We start from the raw sequence: 26526 nt of genomic DNA, 5'->3' as shown, positions 1-26526 counted from the left end.
CAAACATATATATTATGTGCAACAAAAAGTTTATTACAAAAATTGTGTTATTAACTAATTGACAAAGCAATAAACATATTAATTATCAGAATCTATACAAAAAACAATAATTTACGAATTGGTAGTCATCCAATAAATTAATATTATATCAAAAATCATGTTTAATGCACAAAAAGAAGGCTATTTTTTCCTCTTAATATGCTTAGGGATCTTTACCATTCTTTGCTGGCGATGCAGCTCCTTTACCATTTTCTTCCACTCTTTGCGATCAATATGAGGAGGAATGACCCCAGTAAACATTTCGCTTACCGGCTTAATTGTTTTGTCACTAGTTTCATCAACAGTTTCATTGCCAGCAACCTCATAAATCATATTTACATCAAATTGATCGCCTACTGGATCTGACAGCTGCATTGATTCGACCATATCAGCGGATAGTTCAGCAAATTGAGTTGGAAGCATCAACCCCTCAAGGTCATCAGAATCATAGTACTTTGACTCCGGTTTTTGCCAATTTAAGAATTTTTGCACCAAATCATCGAAAATTTTCCTGTTCCTTGTAATTTTATCTGACAATTCATCTGTTTCATTGCTAATAGAGCGGCATTGATACTTTCTCACTTTATTGTAAAAACCTAACAATTCAACAGTGGCCCCAATACTAATTAATTCATCAGAATCATTTTTACTAATTTCCACGAGATCTACGTCATCAAAATCATTCATATTATCCATTTTAGACGATGGGCCACCAGAGATTGTATTGTGCAATTTATTGATTAGCGCAGAATCTTCATCTTCCGTGATAAAGTGAAACAGTAAGCGATTAGATAAAATATTCACTTGTGGCTGACGCCTGAAAAAGTTGTTTACATTGACACAATCTCGTCTTAGAAACGTCATCGCCTCCGCATGATCATGCTCAATAGCCTGTGAAACATCAATTACATATACCAAGTCATTATCACCTACGAGTAAATTATACTCTGATAAATCACCGTGTATTAATCTACACTTTTGGTACATGTAACGCATAATGCAGATAACTTGTGCATAAATGTATTGATTTACGTATTTGTAATCATGCAACCTAGCAGCAACTCCAATATCACCATATGTTATTTGTTGCATAACGAGGACGTGGTCTTTCAGTGCTACTGGAGAGGGACAACGGATCCCTGAAATTATAATTCGACGTAAATTGCGATATTCTTTCTCCGCCCACTGCTTGACCATCTTCCTGGGATTCTTATTGCTCATATAGCCTCGCCTAAACCGGAATTCCCCCTGAATATACTTAGACCTGTCCTTGAATATCAATATAGATGTCTTATACACTTTAACCACTAATCTAGTACCATTGTTTCCCATTGCCTCATATATATTAGCCTCCTTCCCTGTACTGATAACGCCAAAAAGTCTAATGAAGGCACCGATGGAAGCAAGTTTTGAGAGGCGATATAGAGTCCTACGGTCTAAAACTTGTTGTACTGTTGCTCGAGATTCTTTGGTTATTCCCTTTTCATTCTTCCGCCAGTAAGTAGACCTTAATGATAACTCATCAGCCGTTGCACCGCCAAAACTTTCATAAGTTGTGTCATTTGCATGATTATAGTTTTTTATAGTTAGTTTTCGAAAGTTTACAAATGATGTATCTATATTTGAGTCGGTTGAATCACTACTGGAATCCATAGTATATATAGAATTAGTATTAGTGAGGGCTATGCGTAGTGGGGGTGCAAATACATATATGATGTTGTGGATTCTATGGGATAATACATAAAAACCGCTGAGTATGGGGAGTTCATCAGATGAATCCGAATCAAAGGATGGTTCTGATCAGTCTGACAATGACATTCAATTGGAAGTGAGTACATGCGTGACGTAGACCACATGGATTGAGTGGTATTGCAGCCTAAATGGCAATCAATTCTACGTACAAGTGGATGAGGATTATATACGGGACGATTTTAATCTAATTGACATACCAAACCAAGTCCCCTACTATAGCCGTGCTCTGAGTATAATCTTGGATTGCGGCGATGAGGATGACTACATGAGCGACGATAACTCGAAGGAGAATCAGCAGATTTTGCAATCATCTACACAGCTATTATATGGACTGATACATTGTAGATATATATTGACTAACAAGGGAATGCAAGCGATGTTGGAGAAATATGAAAACCATACATTTGGCAACTGCCCTAATTACAGCTGTGAAAATATGCCGGGATTGCCCATTGGCGTGGTTGATGCACCTAGTTACCATACTGCCAAAATATTTTGTCCACGCTGTAACGAAGCCTATCATCCACCAAAACAGAACAAACTGTGTTTAATAGATGGAGCTTTCTTTGGCACAACATTTGCCCATTTATTCCTTATGCAACATCAGTCACTGGTAACGTAAGTTTGGTGATTTAGATTTCCAGAGGGCCCACTTATTATTACGTGCCCAAAATACATGGATTTAAGGTGAGTTCGGAAGTTCGTAAGCAGTTAGCAGCGGAAGAAAAACATAACGATATGTAGCATTTAACCAATTATTATCGTATCCAAACCTTAGCCTTTAATTTCAGAAAATTAGTCACTCAATTAATCGCTTTAGGGCGTCAACATTGTGAATCAATTTACTTCCTTCTGTGGTCATGTCTGATTTGAATGTTTCGAGCATTTTAATAATCGCTTTTGGTGGTACAGTTTTGAAAACAAAATCCTCAGCTGCATCTATATCTAGTGGTTTGTCACTGAATATTGCAAATCTTTTACCTATCATTAGTAGCCATATCATTTTTGTAGTCCCTAGCCAATGATAGTTCTAAAATTTCTAATGATCCAGTACCGTTAGTGGTAAATTCCTTGGATAATTTCCCCAATTTATTTAGTGATTGTGAAAATTTTTCGATTTCCAAATTATCACTATTATTACGCTTGAAATTTTGTGTGATGATATCCCTAAAATCTAATTAATGATAATAGTATACCATCTAATTGTTGTTTGAGCGAAGATTTAATTTTAACTGCAAGTTCAAGTAGTGATTCCCTAACCTTATCTAAGCTAAAATAAACTAGAAATACCTCTGTCTGGCTGAAATGTCTATATTGTTCTCAATGTTTAAAATTTTGTTAGATAAATTTGCTATCATGGTTTCAAATTGAAAATCCACCCGGTCTCTAAATAGATCCAACTCTAGCAACAGCTGGAATGTCGATTATGTTACTTGTTTAGAATTTCTGGGATGATGAGCGTCACAGGAAGAACAAGTTTGCCAGCCTGTTCCACTTTTGCTGTTATTTTTTGATGGTTCAATATCAATTCTTAGGCAAAGTATGGGTATAATGCTATTTAATAATAGAATTAATTTCATCACTACAAATAATTATAATTAATTGATAAAAATGATGTATATGTAAATGAGCTAGTGATGTGTAAGAGTTTAAACAAATGTGTCAAAGAATCATCAATTAACATGAAGTGTCATAGTGCCTATATTACATGTAATTCATAGTAGTACCATGGCGTGGTGCTGCCATGAATGTTGAGGAGTGCGATATTATTGATTATGAGAAGCTATTTAATGAAATACATCCCAGTTTTTCAAAAACAAATTCTACACATCTTCCTGTGAAAACAGGTTGGGATTACACACTAACATTACATAATTTTGGACACAGTAAATTTGGCAATTGTGTCACAATTGATCAGTACATCCAAAATTTAAGAGATTCCACAAATAAAATTGTTGACTTTGATCAGTTATTTATCCCTGGTGCGGGGATCGCACAAATACTTTACCAACACTCTTTAGGAAAGACTTCCATTGCCTGTGCCCTTGCTAACAAGAGTCGATTACCTGTATTATACATTGATACTGACGGGTCACTAAGCTACTATAAGTTAAGGAGGAGTGGTCTGGCCTATTTGAGAGTCTATACTGCACAAGAATTGTTAGCATTGGTTACAAATATCAAACAATTGCTGGCTAATGACCAATATATATCGTTTGGGAACGAAACGATAAGAATAAATGGCATTGGGTTGCTTGTGATAGATTCATTGGATTATTTGTTTGATAGTAAAAACGCGGAAATTGGCAAACTAATCAAACTTTTGGACCAAATATCCAGAGTTTATTGTATTTCAATTATAGTAACTTATCACCTAAACATTGATAATCGATTAAGTGACAACAAATCTGAACGTTTAAGACTTCTAGATGAGAGCTGGCCTTATCATTGTCACCTAACTGTCATAATCCGACAAAACATTTTACACGGGTTAAGCAATTTAAACAACAGTTTTGATCATAATGGGGTTTATGGTAAAGTAGAAGTAAAATCTATATATTTCGGCGAGCACGTATACAAAATATATCGTGGCAACGATGCCATAGAAATAATTATGGAAAATGAATCAAAATGTTATCCTATGGAAACCTAGTGAAAGGGAACATTTGGAAAGGTTTTTCAGGGAAATAAAATCACACAATCACCACATAGCAGCAGAAGGTCATTGTTTCAAGTGTAAAAAATTACAAAAGTTGTGTTGCAAGCAATTGTGCGTGATACAGGGGCATTCAGGTTCTGGGAAAAAAACCACGCTCCAACTCATAGCTAATCAATTGGCAATTGAATTGCTCGAGTACAATTCAATTGGGAATTACAATGAAAACGTGGCGAATAAGACACAAGTATTCCTAAACTTTTTGAGTGAAGTTAGAAAGAAGAGAAGATTGACAATTAGTAAAAATACTTCGACTAAAGCGACTGTTATTTACGATATACCATCAACTATTGAATTGAAATTCGTTGAATCACTAAAGGAAGAGTTGCATTATTTAACAACATCACTAAATGGATTAGTTAGCCCGTTTATTATATTGGTAAATGACTCTAGCAGGGATACCATTTTTCTGAACAAGATCTTCGAGGATTTTACTAGTAGCCCATCCATTGCATATATAAAAATCACAAACATTAACAAATCAAAAATTAAAAAATTGTTAACGGATTGGCTTGACACTAGATACGGATCTACCAAGATTGTTAGAAATTTAACACAGCTAACAAACTATCTGAGTGACATAGCAAAGGGAGACATAAGATTTGCAATATCAATGTTGCAATTCTACAGTATCTCAAATTTCAATAACTACCTACCGCTTGGTAAGGATGTATTGCTTACTCCTTTTCACACGTTAGGAAAAATTCTGTACAACAAGAGATACCCTTTGGTCAAATGGTCAACCGTTCAATGTAACCATCAAACGGGTAGATACATAAATTTTTTAACAAAAAACACAATTAAACCTCCATTCGCACCAAATAGATCTATTAGACCTAATAAAATGGACATTGACCAGTACTGGGATATTTTGGAACTAGATATATCATCAAACACTGTTACGCCCATCGATATAAATGCTAGTGATATTGATGCTGATAATAATATAAATATAAATATAAATGAGGCGTATTCAAAATTTGAATATAACCAAAGAGCTACAACACTAGACAATATAAACACTGGCTTGTGTAAATTGGACTGGTGCAAGTTACCATTGGGCGTCAAATTGGATGGCTTAGGGAAGTCTGATGAATTTCAACACATTGGACCATACTCTATACCAGAAGGCGTAGGTGAACCTAAACAATTAAACCCTAATTACTTGACCCCCAAATGTAATAGGCCCTGCTCATACTTCGTGCCGGAGGAAGTTATTGCCATGTCTGGTTGTGACGATGATTATTTTACCGAATCTCTCCGTCAGGAATTCATCAATTTTTACTGCGAAATCTATGATATAGCCAGAGCAGAGTCTCATTTTGCGTTTGTCGATACCATAAGGGAGGCGGGCAGTAGATTAAATTATTCATTACTGGCCAATATAAATCTTCCAGCTGTAGCAGCTAGGGGGGTGTTGGATTATAATTTGAAACCAACAGATCCCAAATCTAATAATGGCTCGTTATACCAATTTAAATCTTTGGAATGTGTCACTAATGAAAGAAAGTATAGAAAGATTATAGAAATTGCGCAAAGTAAAGGTATGAATGTATCACAATCAACGTTCAAACACTTGTTACCCTTTAAGTATATGATGAAACATAATATAATTAGGCAGCTTAGCAGCATGTATGATGGTTGGTGCAAATAATAATGTGCTGTTGCCCCATAGTGTAATGTCATATATTAACTAGTTTTAGTTAATAATTAGTTGGTTATCCAAATAACGCATTTGGACAGTTTTGAAAAAAATTAATGATATATTGTGAATAAGCTATGTTTGACGATGAGTTCCAGGGTGGCGATGCCGGGGCCTCCCATACAATTCCGGTCCAAGCTGGAGCAATTAAAAAGAATTCCTTTGTCATGTTAAAAGGCCATCCATGCAAAGTAGTAGAATATTCTACTTCAAAAACTGGGAAACATGGACATGCCAAGGCAAACATTACAGGAATTGATATTTTCACGGGTAAAAAATACGAAGATATCTGTCCCACATCACACAATATGGATGTGCCAAATGTAAAACGTACTGAATTGCAGCTCATTGGAGTTGATGATGGATATAGTACGTTGCTATTACCTGATGGCAGTATTAAAAATGACCTAAAATTGCCAACCGACACTGAGGGCAATCCAGATGATGTTGCCAAGCAGATCCAGCAGATGTTTGATGATCACAAGGAAATTCTGGTCACGGTTTTGTCTGCTTGTGGACAGGAAAAGATTATAGCTTGCAAAGAGATGGCATAATTATCCACAATATATTACAATCATGGAACAAAGCTAAGCTTTGCTGCTATGGCGGTACATGTGCTACATATCCCATATAATAATATGGTATATGTGTTACGGTCCATGTAATACCTTGGGATATATAAATTTAATTAATCTATTATATAGTACACATATTTGCTCATTTATATGATAAATTTAGCGTGATTAATACAGTTGATAGTGTAGTTGTATTTTGTGTGGTTGATATGGCGCCGTCGAATTTGGACCCGGTGAAGGTGGCTATCGCAGAAGTGAAGGGCATGGCCGATATGTTTAAAAGGTGATAATAAATAATTAATTCCAGAATCCAAGACGTTTGTTGGAATAAATGCATATCTAGCACTAAGGATGCCATGCTAAACCCAGGAGAAGCCAGTTGCCTCGATCGTTGTGTCTTTAAGGTATGCTGCTGAATTATTTAGTATATAAGCGTACACCAAATGACAGGAAAACATTTGCAGGAACAATCCCAGGCGTAAAATATAATAACATTAACCTTAAAAGCCTAAAATGGTTTAAAGTAACAAACTTTGTTGTATAATCGTAAAATATAACAATCTATAGTTTTTAATTTAATTAAATGACTAATTTTATTACGGTAATAATCAATTGGCATACTTGATAATTTGATTTATTGACCAATGTAATCAGTGCAATTAATTTAGTGAGTAAAATCAATTGCTTGGAAATCAAAATAATTGATTTATCATTGAGTCTAAAATTAGAATATAAAAATCACTATGATGATGCGAATTAATAAATAAATCTGGATATATATATTGAAATACTAGGACCGAATTTTTTTTTTATAACTCATCCTCAACCTATCAATAATTCCACCGATCGTAGGCGCGGGTCTAACATCCATATAGATACTAATTTCGTCATTTATATCATTGTTTCCAGAGTCAATTTGCATATTCTTACTGGGCACACCCTTGTAAAAATCAATAATATATCTGATTTGGGTACCGCACCGTTCCACCAACCAATCGTGCCTGTCAAATGGCGGATCGTAGCCAATCCATCCGCGAACCCTGGCTTTAACCGATAGCTTTTTCTTATTGTTAGAAAAATGCGATAAAAATGGATTGGCACAGTCATGAAAGTCTTCATATTCTAGCACTCTGCGCCAAGCTTCCTCATTAACTTGGTTATGAATTTGGACAATGTGAGGAATTAGTTTCCTGTTAACTTTGTTCCCTATATTAAACAATATTATAAAATAATAAGTTTAATTGGGCGTATGCCAAATAAACTCGTGAAACATAGTATATAACTGATATCAATACCGTTTCTGGTTGTTGCATTGTAAAACTGTTTCTGGGAAGGATACTTCCAGCGTCCATCCCTTGAGGGGATATTTGATTCTGTTGGTGTATCATTTTCTACATCTGTAAAGTGAGTTTTCACAGCCATATGTCATGAATAATCGTGTTTATCTACTTTAAATAGTAACATGTAGATATGACAATGCACATGTAGGGCCTCAGTTATAGCTAAGTATATACTCGACCATTAAGATGGACGGATCATCTATGACATTAGATAATAAAGAGATTAAAAAAACTAGAAGAGGCGGTATTAAATTCAAAGAGAGGCGCTTGGCTTTGAAGAAAGCCAAAAAATTGGCCCTTGCAACTATCAACCGCAAAACCAAAACTAGATACCCAAGGGGATCTAAGCAAACGGATATTAATGGAACAAAAAGGATAAGTGATGGCGGAATTAGGAAAATTCACGTACCACCTAATCGAATGAGTCCCTTGAAAAAGTCATGGGAGCAAATCGTAATTACAGTGGTGGAGAAGTTAGGACTTGAAATTCGGATGAATACCCTATCAAAATGCATCGAGATTAGGAAACCATCGCAAGCTATTAAGGACACTAATTCTAAACATTCAAAAGATGATATGGTCCTGGATCATGAATCTATTAAAGAAAACTCTTGCACGAGCCAGGAAAATGAAAATTTGCTCCAGAAAGCTTGCGACTACGTAAAAGCGTTTGTCATTGGATATAATCTAAATGATGCCGAAGCAATACTACGCCTTGAAGATATATTCTTAGAAACATTCCAAATTCAAGACGTTAAGCGACTGAGCGGTGATCATTTGAGCAGGTGTATAGGTAGGTTATCGGGGAGAGATGGTAGGACAAAATACGCAATTGAAAATGCCACAAGGACGCGGATTGTAATTGCAGGAAGTTCAATTCATATTTTGGGCAGTTTCAATTGTATCGCAATGGCACGGCGTTCCGTTTGTTCTCTAATATTGGGGACACCTCCCAGCAAAGTGTACAACCAACTCAGAACTATCTCAAAGAGGTTGAAAGAGAGACTGTAAGTGTGTTGTTTCTAAATTTTTTATGTTAGCAAATAAATTTAGCTAATATGTGATTCATCAGTGTAGAATCAGTAGCACATTGAATATAAAGTGTTGGTGATTATGAGCCCCACGTCTTACTATATATATTGGATAGGCACCGAACCCCGATATGGATGATCTACCCGGTTCATTACATCAATCAACACCAAATGAGAAGCCAATGGCTCCACCCACAGCACCAAAATCTGCTCCACACGTTCCTATTTCTGTCGAATCAAAGGAGTTATCAAAAGAAATTCCAAAAGAATCTCCTATGACTAAGGAGGACAAGAAAGACGTGGCCAAGAGTAAAGTTTCTGCTGCTGTAACTGAGAAAAAAGTTGTTAAGGAACCAGTGGTACCTAAAATAACAATTGAGATGAAAAAATTTTCTATGTCCAGAGAATCCACCCAATACTCAATCTTCATTATATTTAACCTTATCTTTGCACTATTATACATTTTCAAAGTAAGATTGATGGCCATATTTTGCAATCTAATTATTGTGGCTATTTCAATTGGAGCTATCCTTTCCTCCATAGACCCTAATAGACGCAAAGTTGATGAGACAAATGTTAATATTATATTTATAAGCCCGACAACAGTTTCAGATTTAGCAATCGTAATCACGGCAAAACTGAACCAGTACATTTCATACTTTAGAAGAATTTTGTTATGGCAGGATTTTATTCTTTCAACCAGATTTACTTTGTGTGTCTACATTATGGGAATCCTTTTCAAAATTATACCGCTGGTTGCTTTAATATATATAATGTGTTGGGCATTTTATCTTTATATGTTCATATGCAAGGAGATGGCAGATCAGTTGTTGGACATTATAATGGTTTATTTGAAAAGGGTGTCGGGAAATTTCGACGAGTTCTGCTGCAATATCCCCAAGATGAAGGATGTGGGTAAGGAACTGTGAGCTTCGGATTTTATAATTTATGTGTTTTATTTACTTTTAATCAACAACTACCACTAATTGTACTCCCAATTTATTATTTGAAATACAGTATAATTAGGCATTTTATTATCACTAAATGCATATTAATTATGATCTATGTCATTTTAAAATTGCATACAATTTTATTACAGAATGCAGTTATGGTTGATTATTGCGTGATAATTACTATAGCTTAAAACGTGAATTAACCGTACAATTACGTGAATAGTTGATTGTAAGTTTAAAATAATTTCAAAGAGGACTGTTGATAATTATTTATTGTAAAATTATTGAATGCAGTCTCATAAACTTACAAAAATATATCACTGTCAAGCATTTCAATTTAATGATTAATATATTACTATAATAAAAAATATAAATTGTTTATATAGATTTTAGTAACAAAATTAATTAATTAGTTAGTTAAAATATAGTAATTCACTGATTGATTAGGGACATTATTTCACTTAGATACGACACTTACAAATAAATAGTTTAGTTACAATAGTTACAAATACAAAAACATCTTTAGATACCCCAAAGATAATATTATTCATAAATAAATCAAACGTCAGGAATAATGTAGTAAAATTAGATAAGCTACGAATAATGAAAATATTCACCGTGCGTTACATGAGATTAATTGATAAACAAAGAATTATGTTACATGACAAAATAAATTACAGTAGCTAAAATTATCAGCATTATTGGGAATAATATAAATGAATCAAAATCAGTTTAGAGGGGTCGTCATATGCACTTGTTTTGAAATACTAGTGGGGTTAATCCTCTGGGCTATGGTCATCAAACGCTTAAACATTTGAATAAACTTCCTAGTAGTGTCATCATTAAGTATGTGAGCCACCTATTTTAAGTATTTATCGAATATTCAAAGTTAGAGGTAGATGTAACGGGAATACGACTTATTCAATTAGAAAACTAACCTCCGACTCATATATTTTGGACCTCCAAGGTCTTGCCTGAATAGTAATATTAGCCACGCCCATGGGCCATGGCGCATTACCAATGGCCAGCATCATATACCTAAAAATTTACAGAAACATACGTATCATGGGCACCACGATAATCCATGGTTTCAATACAATCGATAATTTTACACAATTTATCCAGTATTGATATATCAAGTTTATTTTTTCGCAATAGTTTGACTAGAGGTTCTAGTCCAGTTCTAGTTTGCGCAAGTAGTGTAGTACTCTTTACATCAACGCCAATTTTGGATCTAGGTAAATATTGTTGTACTTTTGTTGTGATATTTCCCGTTCCCAAAAGTCCAAAATCTTTGAGATCCAGTCGCAAATTTTTCGTGTTTTTATCGCATTAGGGTCACTAATTTTTTGCGCGTTGTTTTGTTCATATAATTTTTTATGCTTAGCTATGTTACAATTATGATACCAGTGTGGTCATTTAATGAATCGCCCAGGGCTTGAATGTGAAGTTCAAATTCTCGATCTACATTGGCAAGAGTGTCGTGGTTTATATTCGATCCGGATGAGTTAGATCCAGCCAATCCAATTTCTGAACGGCAGAGCCGGTTGTATCTGTTTTAGCGTTGATATAATACCTTTCATTGGGTGTTTCCGCAAAAATAATTATTGGTAACTTTAATTTCCTCAGCTTGCGATATATTTCGGCTGTAGTTTCTTTTGTAATTTCAATAGCAGTATGTTTAGTTTCGCTTGGTGTATCTAATTTCCGTTTGTTACCTCTTTCAAACCTTTTTTCGAGTTGCTAAATAAAATTTTATGATTGCCTCAAGTTTTTGGTACGATAATTTCTCTTTGGCTTCTTTTTGCTCCCTTTGCCTTTGTAGAATTTCCTCCTTTTCCTTATTTAGAAGTTCCCGTTGTGATATGGAAGTACCCTTTTTGAATTCTGTATCAAATTGTTACATACGTTGCAATTCTTTCCTTTTATCATTTATCAATTTAAATATTGAATCCATGTATAGTGATATTTCACTATAATATTTGATACCTTTGCACAGTATATAAGCGGTGTACCTGCATGGCATATGGCCTAATGCGTGGCAAGCGATACGAGATGGGATTATGCTAGTAATATGGTTGGTCCTAGCAGACTTGATTGGGGCTTTTACAGCCAATTATCGCAACAAGTTTATTAATCCGATTAAATGCAGCAAATTGCCGAGCAACTATCCCTTTTCAGACACTCCCACACCAGTTCAGGTAATTGAATTAGCGACTTAGGCCCTAGACATTCATGAAGAGTTGAAAACGAGACTGATTGACAATGGTAAGTAGAGTGTCGATTAGGATATAACAATTTGACATTGATCCAAGAGAAATCTATATCAAGAATCATAGAAAATGATTTCAACAACATATTTATCCATTCCGAAACTGGTTCTGGCAAAACATTATGCTATGCCATACCACTAGTCCACTTATATCTCACTCGTTATCACTTTTGCGGCAATACAAATGTATTTAAAAACTAATTTATAGATACAAACCCCAGTTATGCTTGTAATTGTCCCTAGCAGATTATTGGAATCTCAGGCTCTAAATGTATTCAAAAAAATTCTACAATCAAAGTAAATGAAAAATGACATAGCAAAGAATGTGAATTGGCTAGGAATCTCGGTAAATCAAGAGTTCTGCCTCCAATTGTGATTGGGACTATTGACAATATATCTCAAATATTTCGCATCTTCACAGATAATTTTAAAGTCAATCCACTGGAAGCGGTCAAAATCGCTGTTTATGACGAGGTGGATTTTTTGGTACAGCAACATAGCTCCAAAGTATTTGATGCCACTAATTTAGGTGTTGTCAGATTTTATTAGAAATTTACCCAATGCCAAGTAACAAATGACAACACTCAGATCGATATTGTGCGGTGCAACCATTAATGATGCAGGAAAATACAGCATGATGAAAAATTTGAACCGTTGCTGGAAGAATGTAACATAATTACTGTCATGTAGATTGAATGGATTAAGTCTGATTTTGCACATAAACTGCCGCCCACAATAACCCTGGACTTCCATGAAACAAAACATACACTTAGTTCCAAAGTTTATAAGTTGTTGGAGCTATGTAAGGAAAATGAAGGGCCAACAATGATATTTTGTCAATCCCATGCTACTGCCGCATGGTTATACGATAATTTACCTCTCAGCAATAAATATTTACTTAAGGACATTAATTTGGATGAATTAGACAGTTTGGATGCCAATCGAATAATCATATCCACAGACCACCGTGGGCTTGACTCACATTTTGCTCACATAATTCATTTTGATTTTCCCCAAGATATATTACAACTAATCCATAGGTAATTGCATAGTCATGTAGATCCGGGAGAGCCGGTAGGGCCGGTAATAAGGGCAGAGTATCATTCCTAGTGACTGAAAGGTCTATTGATTTCTATAACCAAGTCAAACCCAGCCTGGATTTGGGAGACAAGTGATTAAAATTTATCTAGACTGGACAAGTTTTTCAGCAGGAAGAGGAGCTTGACTAGGAAGAGGAAGAGGGATAAAATCGCAGCTGACAGTGATAGTTTGACAAATTTCACCTGATTTCCAGATTTATTACAGTTCTTACAAACAGAAACTTAGCGGTTTGATTGGTTTAACTAAGCAAATAGATATTAGTGCAGACATCACGATAAACAAATTAGAAAACAGAATACACTAAATTCATTTGTAAACATAATTCATTCTTCAGCAACGATCTCAGTCTGTAATCCTTCGAATGATTCAACTGGTATATGCTGGACCAAAGCATACATCTTTTCCTTGGCATCTTCATCATCATTCCTCTGTCTAGAAATCCTAACTCTGACCCGCTTGGGTAAATTTTTGATCCCGTTGGACCATATAAACTTATTTAGCTTAGTGTCAATCCTAACGTCTTTGGTCTTCATCACTTTACTGGCGAACTGCTTGATCTTCTTAATGGCTGTTGGTGCCTTCCTTTTAAAGGTCACCCGGTGCACAGCTTTGTGAATGTGGATTGTGTAGTCCCTAGTGATAGGAAGCAGTATTTTCTTCCGATCAACTATCTGAATTGCGGCGTATTACCTTTCACCATTAGTATGGAGGCAGTTACGGTTTATGTAACAGACCCCACAGATGGGTCGGCGCCGACACTCATACATGTTTCCAAATCTGCACTAATTGACTAAATAAATGTTGTACTGCCGAAATAATTTTAATGCATAGTGGTAAAACACACCAGAGCTACACTGCCATAAGATGAGTGTTATATGTGATATATTTAAGATACAGAAGGCGGTCCTGAGCTCATTATGCAGTAGATAATATAGTTTCACTACTACTAATCATCTAAAACACAAAAAACACAGATTTATCATGTGGATAAAGCTACAATTTACTTGAAATTGTGCGCAAGAGTATGTGCAATCAACAACCAAAGACAGAGTTTGCCCGTGTTTTTGAATCTAATGCATCAATTTAATCACTTGTATTCAATTATTGAACCAGAGGGCGGCAAGTGACAGATATGGCTGAGGATTCGTGAATGCCATTAATAACACTACGGGACTACAAATTAGGGCAATTCAAAATAAAGTAATTAAAAATTAAATGTTTTGCCATAAAATTGTGACGAATTTGTCGGACCTACCAAATTTTCATTACATCCAGAGGAATTCGCATTGCTTATAATCTTACATTTTATTAATAAACGTACAGAATCATACACTGGTACCTTCCTCTTCTAGTATTGACAGATGCCGCAGGGAAACTTGTACTAGCGGATTTACCGCTACTCAGTCCGCCTAATACCCACTCAGCAACGATGATTTGAAATACCGCGCTGAGTGTATTGATTATCAGCACATAGAGGCGATCCTCTCCACAACAACACACCTGCTGTATGCCTGTTGATTCTAGGCCCCAGCAAGTATTCATTGCCTTAAATTTCAAGCCACTAAATTGCAGTGGTAAGTTGCGGGGTTCGAGGCCATATAAATTCAGTTGGGTATACGCTCAGATCCGGTACATGACAATCTTAAAGAACGACTAGCAAATTTGTAACTTTGTGGCAACCCATGGGAAATTAAGGCAAATTTGAGTGATAAGATGGTACTAAAAAAACTTATCCATTGGAGATGAAGGATTCGTATGACTCAACAACCTGGGCTTCGTACGCAGTGCCGCGAATCTTACATTCTCTGGCCGAAATTTGAGCCATTTATTAACCTGCAAAGTAATTATAACATATAAATCCATTAATATCACTATTTTAGGAGTTTCATATGGCAGTCATTCCCATAGCCCATAGTCCCCACTACGGGCTACCGCCGAGGAGGGACAGGACATGCTACTACACTGGGAACCTGTTACTACACTGGAAAAATTGAAATGAGACTAGGAGCACAGTTCCCTGACCTCGTTAGCGTCTTCTACGAGATTACCGACAATTTTAGAACCGGCCAAACTCTTGTGCACTGCAGACTTGGTAGTAGAGTATATAGTACGATCATTGGTTGTGGCAGCCTCGGTTGCATACATGAAGAAGTTGACATATTTCCCCTTGTCAAAGCAGACGAATGCACAAGGTGTATCTTTCAGGGCAGCTAGCAAATCATCGACGCCCCCATTGCCACACTCCTTAATTACACACTTATCGTTTTCGATCACCAGCACAATGTACTTGTAGCTATGTCGTATAAGCATTTCCTTGAACTTAACCAAGGCGTCCCCATCTACGCGAATGCCACTATCCATTTTAGCAGCCTATTCTCGAGCAATATATTGTATTAGCAGTTGCTTGTGCCACGCCCCACAACATTTGTGTGTACGTCCTAGCGTCTCACACTCAATTACGCCTTCCTGTACCCTTCGTACTATCTTTCGTTTTAATTTCTCCTGCTTTCCTGCCGTCGCATCGTGGAAGTGCTACCTATCCACAAGATTTATACGTTGGATGCATATAGCCCACTAAAACTACCCTAGGTCGCCATGTGCCACACGCGCCAGTACAGGCCGCCAACCCGTAGGCGTAGGACCTCCCTCCTCCCATGCCGTTTAATGTTAGGCGGGAGGCTGGCCTGGCAGGGAGGGGAGGTTACCCCTCCTATACGGTGATCCTGTCCGCGCTGCACCTGTGGTGAACGTACTTTCTGATCCTAGCCGATAGGGCACCTAAAATGAAAAATTTCGCCACCAAGACGTTGGTTAGTACGTTGAGTATGTTGAGTATTAGGAATAGCTTCTGAGTGATGTCATACGCACCTTAAAGGGCAGTGTAAGCACGTTGTGACCAAGCTGGCCGTGAAACGGCATACCATTGCACGAGGGAGAGAGGTGCCTGACAAGAGGAATGACTGTGCGCCTGGAGATCGCGTCTGTGCAGTTAATCCTAAACACACAGCCCAAGAGGCTTGGTCTTCCTAGGATTAGGGCAGTCAGAAATGAATTGATAGAGAACCACCAGCTATATGAGGAGGTGGATTACAATGTGAGATGATAGTTATAAAATACGGCTTCTCTGAAGATACCGCCGAAACTGAAGACCATGGCGGCGTTTGTTACTTGGTAACAAAGCCAAATGCATACGGCCGGCGCCTCGTAGTTATCGCTTCTGCATGAGGTTTGGCGTACAGTTTCCACCAAGCGGCAGGGGGTATGGCCTTGTTAAATTCGCGCGAGGATGGTAGATCTAGATTAGTGGATGCCTACAGTTTCCCAGTACGTAGAAGAGTGCCGCCATATAGGCAACATTTACGAGTAGCATAACCCCGGCAGATATAATAGTTTGGGGTCCTAAGAGGCTGCTAGTGGGGGATCTGATCCTCAACTGTTCGGAAGAGCTAATTGGGCACGAACATACCGAGAGTTAGCCATGGCTCGCGATAGGGTGATAACGATAAGATTATCCAGTACCAAGTACCCCCATTCAGGCATTACAGCTTTGCAGCTCCTAAAGAGGAGTATTTTTACTAATGCGATCAAGAAACCGTAAAGGAGCATGAATTTATAGCAGGCTAACGAAGTTACCAGACTGGCCCGTCCTTCCCGTATTAGGTCAATAACAGAGGACAACTGATGTGTAGTTGACGTGAATGGGGATACGATTGAGGCTTCTCCCTGGGTTAATGTTAACTACCTCCGAAAGCGATATTCCCGCATGCGATTCTTGGAGGGCTCCACAGTCATTGTTACCATCCCCACACATTCCAGTTATTATTCCCAAGCCATTGAATGCTTTAACTATACGCGCCTTTTGCTATGTTACCGAGTTAATGAGTAATGAATCGCGTCTTATGGCACCTAAGACGCGATATACCATCGATTAAACTTACATCTGGTTGAAGCTGGGCAAATAAACGAATTCTGAGAAGCAACTTTTCAAAATATGCTTGGTCAGGCGACTCTGCCTTGCTTTGGCGCCATAGGCTGCCCCAATCAAATACGTCAGCAGGGCCAATACTCCTAGAGTGCCCTGTTACAGCGTTCGCAATGATCTGCCCCCAGTTAGATGACAAATAATCAAAGGCATCCCCTGTGATTATCAAGTCACTAAAAAAGTCACTTGAATATATTTCATAATCGTCGATCAACATATTCGATTCGACAAAACGCCATACCACACCGTTCTGGTGCTCCAGTCGCCCAATCACCAATTCTTGCTTTATCCCGCCTGAAATCGTCGTATCGCTTGAAACTGTTGCAACAGAAGACGCGCCCTGAATTATCCCCACCTCCTCTGCCACATTTATGGCAGTGAGTGCGTCATCTCCTGTCAGTATTATGGGCCGGACTTTGACTTGACGCAATGTGCTAAAGACGTAACGTGCATCAGGACGCAACTGGTTTCTGAAAAGGAGTAGCCCCAAAAAATGCAGGTCGCATTCTACATGGTCTCGCCTGCTCATTTTCACTAACTTTCGCGGCAGCTCTGGGCCCAGTGAGTCCCTGCTCTTTGCGTTACCCACTGGAAACTCGGGGTCCACGTGCTCGGATATGATTTTGTAGGCCAGAGCGATGGTGTAGAGCCCTTGTGCGCAAAAACTTTGTGCAGCTAGCTTCGCTTCATCGCTGGGTGGCCCTGCGGTGCAGGCAGCGCTGACTGCCTCAAAGCTACCTTTGCAGAAAACCAGGTAGTCTCCGGCGTCGCACTGGACGAAGTCTGAGTTAAAGGTGGATGCAAACGATAAACCAGTAATAGTATAGTATAGTAATAGTATATTATAGTATAGTAATAGTATAGTATAGTATAGTAATAGTACATTATAGTATGGTAGTGGTATAGTATAGTATAGTAATAGTATATTATAGTATAGTAATAGTATATTATAGTATAGTAATAGTATAGTATAGTATAGTAATAGTACATTATAGTATGGTAGTGGTATATTATAGTATGGTAATAGTATATTATAGTATGGTAATAGTATATTATAGTATGGTAATAGTATAGTATAGTATAGTAATAGTATATTATAGTATGGTAGTGGTATATTATAGTATGGTAATAGTATAGTATAGTATGGTAGTAGTATATTATAGTATGGTAATAGTATATTATAGTATGGTAATAGTATATTATAGTATGGTAGTGGTATAGTATAGTATGGTAGTGGTATATTATAGTATGGTAATAGTATAGTATAGTATGGTAGTAGTATATTATAGTATGGTAATAGTATAGTATAGTATAGTAATAGTATATTATAGTATGGTAGTAGTATATTATAGTATGGTAATAGTATATTATAGTATGGTAATAGTATATTATAGTATGGTAATAGTATATTATAGTATGGTAATAGTATAGTATAGTATAGTAATAGTATATTATAGTATGGTAATAGTATATTATAGTATAGTATGGTAGTGGTATATTATAGTATGGTAATAGTATAGTATAGTAATAGTATATTATAGTATAGTATAGTAATAGTATATTATAGTATGGTAGTAGTATATTATAGTATGGTAATAGTATATTATAGTATGGTAATAGTATATTATAGTATGGTAATAGTATAGTATAGTATAGTATAGTAATAGTATAGTAATAGTATATTATAGTATAGTAATAGTATAGTATAGTATAGTATAGTAATAGTACATTATAGTATGGTAGTGGTATAGTATAGTATGGTAATAGTATATTATAGTATGGTAGTAGTATATTATAGTATGGTAATAGTATATTATAGTATGGTAATAGTATATTATAGTATGGTAATAGTATATTATAGTATGGTAATAGTATAGTATAGTATAGTAATAGTATATTATAGTATAGTATAGTAATAGTATATTATAGTATGGTAGTAGTATATTATAGTATGGTAATAGTATATTATAGTATGGTAATAGTATATTATAGTATGGTAGTAGTATATTATAGTATGGTAATAGTATATTATAGTATGGTAATAGTATAGTATAGTATAGTATAGTAATAGTACATTATAGTATGGTAGTGGTATAGTATAGTATGGTAATAGTATATTATAGTATAGTAATAGTATATTATAGTATAGTAATAGTATATTATAGTATAGTATAGTAATAGTATATTATAGTATGGTAGTGGTATATTATAGTATGGTAATAGTATAGTATAGTATGGTAGTAGTATATTATAGTATGGTAATAGTATATTATAGTATGGTAATAGTATATTATAGTATGGTAGTGGTATAGTATAGTATGGTAATAGTATAGTATAGTATAGTAATAGTATGTTATAGTATGGTAATAGTATATTATAGTATGGTAGTGGTATATTATAGTATGGTAATAGTATAGTATAGTATAGTAATAGTATATTATAGTATGGTAATAGTATAGTATAGTATAGTATAGTATGGTAGTGGTATATTATAGTATGGTAATAGTATAGTATAGTATAGTAATAGTATATTATAGTATGGTAGTAGTATATTATAGTATGGTAATAGTATATTATAGTATAGTATGGTAGTGGTATATTATAGTATGGTAATAGTATATTATAGTATGGTAATAGTATAGTATAGTATAGTATAGTAATAGTATGTTATAGTATGGTAATAGTATATTATAGTATGGTAGTGGTATATTATAGTATGGTAATAGTATAGTATAGTATAGTAATAGTATATTATAGTATAGTATAGTAATAGTATATTATAGTATGGTAGTAGTATATTATAGTATGCTGATAAGAGAGTTCATAGTGGTAGATAAGGAGGGGAGCTTAGGGGTTATCATGCAGGCCCACCTGGAATAGAAACGATCACGCTGGATGTCTTCAAGTGGTGGCTAAAGTCAAACACCTTAACCACCTCGATTTTATGGCCTTGAGATAAGTAAACAGTTCTATGGAAGTCACCGTCCCTGTCCACGCCAACTTCCAGACGGTGGCCCGTGGCCATGAACATGCTAACTCAGTATACCCATACCTCTTCTCAGCGTGGAGCCCAGTTACCCCGTTTTGGGTAGGGGCCAGAGAGTGACACGAAGACATACCAAGTACCATCAAATTAAGACTATCCAACCCAGAAGAATATATATCGGTACTGACAAGCCTAGAAAGACCCTCCAAGTCAATGTGGCAGGACCCGTCTATATGAGGGGACACCCCCTTTTCACAGTAAAGCCCTAAATCATCATACAATAATACCCGAAAAGTTAAGTCCGGGCTCGGTTATTGTACCAGTCTTGTCGAAACACATAATTCTGACCTTACCGCAAATGGCCACCCTGGCCGGAGCGGTACACCTAATCCGATATTCGTTAAGCAGACGCTCGCAGGCCTTGCTCTGTCCAATCGATACTATCGTAGGGGTCCATAGAGGGATAACCTGGGCGAAAGTTCCTATCCCATAAAAAACTGATGTCATGTTCCATCCCAGGACCGAGCCCTGTGTAATTCATCGTCATACCTGATACAATGCGCACACCAAAGCATATATACTAGTCAAAAAGATGACCAAAGGAAGCTGTGCGTCGTACTTTAGCTGTATTTGACTAGGAAACAGCATACCCTTGATCTGCTTGCCCTTTAGGGTGTAGGCGCCCGTAGCAATTACTACTGCCACTGTCTCAAAACTAGATTCGTCAGATCCTATGATGGCCACTACTCTTGTTCCCGCCTTAAGGACATGTTCATGGGGATAGATTCTCCCAGTAGGCCCCCTAGAACGATCGCCGTGCCTTATGGCAGGGTGAAGCGTTATAGATGGGAGCTGCGTCTTCTGTACCGGAACAGACTCACCAGTGAGGGCAGACTCGTCCATAGATACGTTTCCACGCAATAAAATCATGTCACAAGGCACCAGCCAATTGTGCTTCACGCGCACGACGTCGCCCACTGTTAGATACTTTGCAGATATTCTTTTGGCCATGTTGTTGCGCAGTACATCCACCTGTGAATTAGAACTTTTTCCAGAGAGAGACTGCACTTCCAACTGCCGCTTACGAATTAGAAGCACCTTGTTCACGATGCTTAGGGACACCATTGTAACCCATATAGGTGCGGTTATCAGGTTGCGCCAGTATAGGCTCTTATAGGTGACAAACAACTGAACCAAGAAAATATAATCAGTAACTTCCCTCCGTAAAAGGTCTCCAAAATTAGGCATTTCCACGTCTATTTCGTTGAGGCCTATGTTGTTGATGCGCTCTGATGCCTCGGCGTCCGTAAGCCCCCCGCTTTTCATTAGGTCAGATAGATTGGTATAGTCTAGATAGTTTTTCATGGGTTCCGACGAGTCTACGAACAAATCGAGCGATGGACTGTAGAAATAGTGCATACACTCATGCTTGAAACGACGGATGGTACTGCCTTTGCCCTCATAGCTCTCGGTGTTAATCTTAATTATTTTGTAATTGCAATTCCAGAAGGATCTGCATAGGAAAAGCTTCAGCAGCAACATCAACAAACTTGAGATGCTGCGTTCAAAGCCAAAAATCGCCGCCCTAGAACTCTCATTGAAGTGCCTGTACCCAAAGTTCGTGCGGGCACTCCTTTTCTGGCACTCAGATACCTTTCCCACCAGTATATAACTGCAGGTAGAGAGGGGGGCAACCTGCAAGAACAAGATTCCGTCATTGCCGGAGAGTATGTAGTAGAGGGCTACCGCCAGGATAGATAACGCGCAGTTTAAAATATAACCCCTGGCCCTAGCGTCCCACATGTCTACACTGGCCTCTACGTTTAGGCATAATTCGTTGGCGATCAGGTAGTAAACAATCAGGTGGGAAAGGATAACTATTAGCGCTAACACTCTGAAGGCCGCGGTACCGACTTTGGACTCAGAATACCCTACTATACGTAGGTCATTAAGCACTTGGCTCGTGTTAAATTCGGGGTCAGTATCAATCTCAGACCTTGTACTGGCAGCCAGATTCCACACTTTGTGGAGGTTGAATGAGCTCCAACCGTAATCTAGATGGGCGGTGACTTACTGGCCATGAATTTGCATTGAATAAGGTGCCAAACTAGAAGAAAGACGAATACCCCGAACGCAAAAAGATATGCACGCCATGTGGTTTGTGCTGTGATTGGAATTACGGTTGGGTTGCACCAATTGTGTTTTATTGGCATGAGTATGTTTTGAATGTAAGAGTGCGGTTTGCGATTATCTTCTCCCCCATTACTATTGGAATTATTTTCCTTTCCTCCTCCGTTTTTAGGATCCTTTCCAGCCCTGATAACCCTGTTAGACGAGGAATCTTGGCCGGCCCTCCAGCTGGCAGCGAGTGTTGACCTTTTAGCTCTGCCATGGGCGAATGGCGCGCCTATTTCTGCCTCAGAGAGATGCGATTCGTTAAAATTAGTTTCGAAATCTAAGATTCTATCATTTTTGGAGGGATATTTGGTGGGCTTGGCAGTGTAAGGAGCGCAAAAATGAACCAATACTAACAAAATTAATGTATTGAATGCGATAAATAAGAAGTTCAATGTCATAGATTTGCTCAACTCATTAATTTGGTAGAATTGGCATAAGGAGGCCAATATTTTCACGCTTGAAAATGCCCAAATTGGGAACCCCCTAGGATTAGCTAGCAGTAGTGTAGGGGGCACGGTATACTATATTATATACACATTGCATTTTGACCAGATAGTTTATGACACATTTACATACAAGACACTCCGTATACACCTAAAAACACTAAATGACTCGGTAAAACGATAACTAACGCTTTTTAAATGTATAACTCGTTCTCTGCATCCGGCAATCACTGTATTGCCGGATGCAGAGTTAAACCGAACGATCTGATGGCTAAACATGATGGCTACACATTTTAAAAATTACCATTCGCACGACTAATTCACATAAAGTAGACAAAATGAAGTTATTTGTAGATTCTATGTACGTATTTGTGATCAGTTTCCTGATCCAAGTACTCGGAACAGATGCGAATACACCGGATCTATCCCACTTTATATTCAATTGTAAAATATATAACATTTACACTTTAATATACATTTTGAAATACAATGGTAAACTATACGACTTTAGTCTTATCCACATTTATGCTGGCTGGTATCAACCTGGCTTCAGCAAAGCTAAACCAAACTAATTCCCAATCTGATCCATTAATGAAAGTAGATACGGTTGAGCTCTCTGCCCTGAGGAAGGATGAGAAGGAAAAACTGAAGACCTATTTCGACGAAAGCATTGGACTTGTGCAAAAAATGTTTGCAAAGTATAAGGCAGTTGTTGAAAAGTCTGGCAGTGAATCACAAAAGGAATCCATTAAGACTGATGAAACTGCGCTTAATAAGGAGATTAAAGACTTTAAGGATGAAATGAAATATTCTGAAAAACATGCGTGGACTACTGAACAATATTATAAATTCTTTTCTGATTGCGAAGCACGTATTCCAAAATTCTTTAAACACGTTAAAAACGCCAAAGAAATCATCTCTTCACTCTATGAGGAGGTTAAAGAAGATGGCAATAAAACAGTTAAAGCTGGTAAAGATGGATTGAAGCGCGAATTTGAAATTCTTGAGATCCAAGAAAAGTCCACGTTTCAGTACCCAATAATCAGGGATTTGGTTGAATTGTCCGAAAAACGAGTGGATGATATTCCTTATAATTGCAAGGTCAGCCATGGCTACACAAACACAGCCGCTATTAAAAAAAACATAGCCGATATTAAGAAGAAACATGATTCCATAGTGGCTGTTAATACTTACGAGGAAAAAGACTTAAAAAAAGTTTCGGACGAATATGCTGAATTTGAAACATTGGTCAAGGATTCCAAGAACAAGGTTTTGAGCCTATATAATATGGCCAAGAAAAACTTGGAAAGTCAATCTAAGGACTCTTCTATGACTTTCTTCGAAAAGCACATTGATGGATTCCCCAACTCAAGCGGCGCCTTCCTCGAAGCTATCTCATCACGCATGATACTTATCACAATTGCGTTGTATGCTATTGCCAATTTGTAATCACAATACTGTTGCGATTTCTTGGCAGGGAGTGCGACTTTACTCAATGCAGAAAATGTACTTTCTCTAGAACATTTTTGCCGACAGGCATAATGCCGTTCGCAAACAGCACGAATGGACGTGGACGTCAGCCTTCTGGCATCAATTGTTACACAAAAATTGTCTAGAAAAAATAGTCCAGGGCCACATCCAATTAGCAGTTAGAAATGAGGCATTTAGACTACTATTTGCCCACCAAGAGAGTGAATAGTAGATGTAATATATACACAAAATGACTGAAAGCTAGTTTTCATACATGATTATGCTACAAGAGGCGGAATCATCAAGAAATAAACCCACATTTGGTCGTGATATGAAGGAAACATAAAATTAGTTAAACAGATATATTAAATCTAAAAAGATCAAAATTTATTCGACAGAATAAGAAAGAATGAAGAGCCAGTACAGTTAAGGTGGTAAACATGCAAATATATGGAAATGGAATGTATGCAGACCCATATATACAAGTAAACCACGTATTGAACAAACAGCAACAAATTTACCATACTTCTCGCATACATAAGGGAAAACTATTCATATTCAAACGAGATTAGGAACTATATAATGATGAAAACGACAAATATGAGAATATAGCCTGGACATGCATGAATAGGAAAAGGAAGGGGCATGATGATGTAATGATGCACTTGTGTGGTGATACATGCTTAGTAGCACTACATGCAAGCCAAACCAATTATTTAACACCATTATTAATGCGCCCCACATTCATTAACTTGCTACCTCACATTTCTGACTCAACTCACTTATACTCACCTTGACACCTACCCACACGTGTCAACTTATCGTTTACATTGCATTTCGCAAAATCCTGATCATCCCGGCAAATATCTATTCACTTCTTGCCTGAACTGTTGATCACATACATTGTGAATAAAGATGGTGTCATTCAAACCAACCATAATCACTGCTTTCGCAGCGTTTCTTGCTTTTGGGAATATCTCACCTGTACTTTCTGCTGGTGGTAGTGGTGGTAATGGTGGTAATGGTGGTGGTCATCAAGAGCAAAATAATGCTAATGATAGTAGTAATCCCACCGGAGCCGGTGGACAACCCAATAACGAAAGTAAGAAAAAGGCAGTAAAACTTGACTTGGACCTCATGAAAGAAACAAAGAATGTTTGCACCACTGTTAATACTAAACTAGTCGGAAAAGCAAAGAGCAAATTAAACAAATTAGAAGGTGAATCCCATAAGGAGTATGTAGCTGAGAAAACGAAGGAGATAGATGAGAAAAATAAGAAATTTAACGAGAATCTTGTTAAAATAGAGAAAAGGAAGAAAATTAAGGTTCCTGCCGATACTGGTGCTGAAGTGGATGCTGTTGATGATGGTGTTGCGGGTGCACTATCCGATTTATCCTCCGATATCTCCGCTATTAAGACTCTCACCGACGATGTATCCGAGAAGGTTTCTGAAAACTTGAAAGATGATGAGGCCAGTGCAACAGAACACACTGATATAAAAGAAAAAGCCACCCTGCTTCAAGAGTCTTGCAACGGAATTGGCACTATCCTAGATAAGTTGGCCGAATATTTAAATAATGATACAACTCAAAATATCAAGAAAGAATTTGATGAACGCAAGAAGAATCTCACCTCTTTGAAGACAAAGGTAGAAAATAAGGATGAAGATTATGTTACTCACTTTAGAGACATGGCAACTGAGGCACAGAATGCAGTCGGTGAAGTTAAGAAAGCCATTGACGCTGTTGTTGCTCACAGAAAGGCCGAAAACCTCGATGTGGATGATACACTCTTTTCAAACCTATCCACTCTCCTTGATACTATTATTGAAACATCTAGGGCATATCTCCCAGGGGTTGCATTCGCTTTGTTATCCTCGGTCGCTATGTTTCTATTCTAAATAAACGGAGTTGACAGTTAGGAGGCATTCAGTCGTATGATGTCTGTTAACAAAGACTAAGTTATTTAGTTACATTGTACTGGT

The 26526-nt window shown here is 37.2% G+C and overlaps 17 protein-coding genes across 17 annotated transcripts; 10 read left to right on the top strand and 7 right to left on the bottom strand.

Moving 5' to 3' along the window:
- Positions 181–1692, bottom strand: BMR1_03g00860 (RIOK1, RIO kinase 1; the record flags this gene model as incomplete). The annotated part of the gene is made up of 1 exon (XM_012793328.1): positions 181–1692. One exon carries the CDS (start codon positions 1690–1692, stop codon positions 181–183), a length of 1512 nt encoding a protein of 503 aa, XP_012648782.1.
- On the top strand, positions 1796–2535 carry BMR1_03g00855 (CSNK2B, casein kinase II subunit beta; the record flags this gene model as incomplete). The annotated part of the gene is made up of 3 exons (XM_012793327.1): positions 1796–1867; positions 1889–2404; positions 2428–2535. 3 exons carry the CDS (start codon positions 1796–1798, stop codon positions 2533–2535), a joined length of 696 nt encoding a protein of 231 aa, XP_012648781.1.
- On the bottom strand, positions 2591–3371 carry BMR1_03g00850 (hypothetical protein; the record flags this gene model as incomplete). The annotated part of the gene is made up of 5 exons (XM_012793326.1): positions 2591–2750; positions 2773–2965; positions 2988–3061; positions 3082–3203; positions 3225–3371. The coding sequence occupies 5 exons, from the start codon at positions 3369–3371 to the stop codon at positions 2591–2593; spliced, it is 696 nt and encodes a 231-aa protein (XP_012648780.1).
- Positions 3372–3535: 164 nt separating this feature from the next.
- Positions 3536–4444, top strand: BMR1_03g00842 (hypothetical protein; the record flags this gene model as incomplete). The annotated part of the gene is made up of 1 exon (XM_021481873.1): positions 3536–4444. The coding sequence occupies one exon, from the start codon at positions 3536–3538 to the stop codon at positions 4442–4444; it is 909 nt and encodes a 302-aa protein (XP_021338460.1).
- Positions 4413–6161, top strand: BMR1_03g00841 (hypothetical protein; the record flags this gene model as incomplete). Its single annotated transcript, XM_012793325.2, has 1 exon — positions 4413–6161. One exon carries the CDS (start codon positions 4413–4415, stop codon positions 6159–6161), a length of 1749 nt encoding a protein of 582 aa, XP_012648779.2.
- A 125-nt stretch (positions 6162–6286) lies between these two features.
- On the top strand, positions 6287–6763 carry BMR1_03g00840 (translation initiation factor eIF-5A; the record flags this gene model as incomplete). The annotated part of the gene is made up of 1 exon (XM_012793324.1): positions 6287–6763. One exon carries the CDS (start codon positions 6287–6289, stop codon positions 6761–6763), a length of 477 nt encoding a protein of 158 aa, XP_012648778.1.
- Positions 6764–6993: 230 nt separating this feature from the next.
- On the top strand, positions 6994–7266 carry BMR1_03g00835 (Mitochondrial import inner membrane translocase subunit Tim10; the record flags this gene model as incomplete). The annotated part of the gene is made up of 3 exons (XM_012793323.1): positions 6994–7067; positions 7092–7188; positions 7210–7266. 3 exons carry the CDS (start codon positions 6994–6996, stop codon positions 7264–7266), a joined length of 228 nt encoding a protein of 75 aa, XP_012648777.1.
- Positions 7267–7574: 308 nt separating this feature from the next.
- Positions 7575–8206, bottom strand: BMR1_03g00830 (cytochrome c heme-lyase; the record flags this gene model as incomplete). Its single annotated transcript, XM_021481872.1, has 2 exons — positions 7575–7990; positions 8080–8206. 2 exons carry the CDS (start codon positions 8204–8206, stop codon positions 7575–7577), a joined length of 543 nt encoding a protein of 180 aa, XP_021338459.1.
- A 104-nt stretch (positions 8207–8310) lies between these two features.
- BMR1_03g00825 (PNO1, DIM2, RNA-binding protein PNO1) lies at positions 8311–9135 on the top strand (the record flags this gene model as incomplete). The annotated part of the gene is made up of 1 exon (XM_012793321.1): positions 8311–9135. The coding sequence occupies one exon, from the start codon at positions 8311–8313 to the stop codon at positions 9133–9135; it is 825 nt and encodes a 274-aa protein (XP_012648775.1).
- A 151-nt stretch (positions 9136–9286) lies between these two features.
- Positions 9287–10084, top strand: BMR1_03g00820 (hypothetical protein; the record flags this gene model as incomplete). Its single annotated transcript, XM_012793320.1, has 1 exon — positions 9287–10084. The coding sequence occupies one exon, from the start codon at positions 9287–9289 to the stop codon at positions 10082–10084; it is 798 nt and encodes a 265-aa protein (XP_012648774.1).
- Positions 10085–10835: 751 nt separating this feature from the next.
- Positions 10836–12134, bottom strand: BMR1_03g00815 (pre-mRNA-splicing factor 18; the record flags this gene model as incomplete). Its single annotated transcript, XM_021481871.1, has 8 exons — positions 10836–10967; positions 11047–11146; positions 11169–11342; positions 11363–11495; positions 11516–11661; positions 11685–11851; positions 11874–11995; positions 12017–12134. The coding sequence occupies 8 exons, from the start codon at positions 12132–12134 to the stop codon at positions 10836–10838; spliced, it is 1092 nt and encodes a 363-aa protein (XP_021338458.1).
- Positions 12135–12171: 37 nt separating this feature from the next.
- On the top strand, positions 12172–13667 carry BMR1_03g00810 (DEAD-box ATP-dependent RNA helicase 39; the record flags this gene model as incomplete). The annotated part of the gene is given in 10 exon segments (XM_021481870.1): positions 12172–12309; positions 12331–12376; positions 12397–12566; positions 12589–12677; positions 12698–12887; positions 12910–12947; positions 12969–13047; positions 13071–13420; positions 13441–13551; positions 13571–13667. 10 exon segments carry the CDS (start codon positions 12172–12174, stop codon positions 13665–13667), a joined length of 1308 nt encoding a protein of 435 aa, XP_021338457.1.
- Positions 13668–13804: 137 nt separating this feature from the next.
- On the bottom strand, positions 13805–14181 carry BMR1_03g00805 (large subunit ribosomal protein L31e; the record flags this gene model as incomplete). Its single annotated transcript, XM_021481869.1, has 2 exons — positions 13805–14148; positions 14172–14181. The coding sequence occupies 2 exons, from the start codon at positions 14179–14181 to the stop codon at positions 13805–13807; spliced, it is 354 nt and encodes a 117-aa protein (XP_021338456.1).
- A 1301-nt stretch (positions 14182–15482) lies between these two features.
- Positions 15483–15842, bottom strand: BMR1_03g00800 (Cofilin/actin-depolymerizing factor homolog 1; the record flags this gene model as incomplete). The annotated part of the gene is made up of 1 exon (XM_012793316.1): positions 15483–15842. The coding sequence occupies one exon, from the start codon at positions 15840–15842 to the stop codon at positions 15483–15485; it is 360 nt and encodes a 119-aa protein (XP_012648770.1).
- Positions 15843–16191: 349 nt separating this feature from the next.
- Positions 16192–23025, bottom strand: BMR1_03g00795 (HAD ATPase P-type family IC; the record flags this gene model as incomplete). Its single annotated transcript, XM_021481868.1, is given in 13 exon segments — positions 16192–16329; positions 16350–16551; positions 16573–16698; positions 16719–16776; positions 16797–16927; positions 16948–17204; positions 17224–17343; positions 17420–18246; positions 20335–20495; positions 20516–20714; positions 20737–20977; positions 20999–22503; positions 22524–23025. The coding sequence occupies 13 exon segments, from the start codon at positions 23023–23025 to the stop codon at positions 16192–16194; spliced, it is 4467 nt and encodes a 1488-aa protein (XP_021338455.1).
- Positions 23026–23559: 534 nt separating this feature from the next.
- On the top strand, positions 23560–24519 carry BMR1_03g00790 (BmGPI13, B microti specific; the record flags this gene model as incomplete). Its single annotated transcript, XM_012793314.2, has 1 exon — positions 23560–24519. One exon carries the CDS (start codon positions 23560–23562, stop codon positions 24517–24519), a length of 960 nt encoding a protein of 319 aa, XP_012648768.2.
- A 936-nt stretch (positions 24520–25455) lies between these two features.
- Positions 25456–26442, top strand: BMR1_03g00785 (BmGPI12, BMN1 family, BMN1-9, BmSA1 orthologue; the record flags this gene model as incomplete). Its single annotated transcript, XM_012793313.1, has 1 exon — positions 25456–26442. The coding sequence occupies one exon, from the start codon at positions 25456–25458 to the stop codon at positions 26440–26442; it is 987 nt and encodes a 328-aa protein (XP_012648767.1).
- Between the last annotated feature and the right edge of the window lie 84 nt (positions 26443–26526).

Source organism: Babesia microti, chromosome III, assembly GCF_000691945.2.
Source record: "Babesia microti strain RI chromosome III, complete genome".
NCBI lineage: Eukaryota > Apicomplexa > Aconoidasida > Piroplasmida > Babesiidae > Babesia > Babesia microti.
This window is presented reverse-complemented; position numbering and strand designations above follow the sequence as displayed.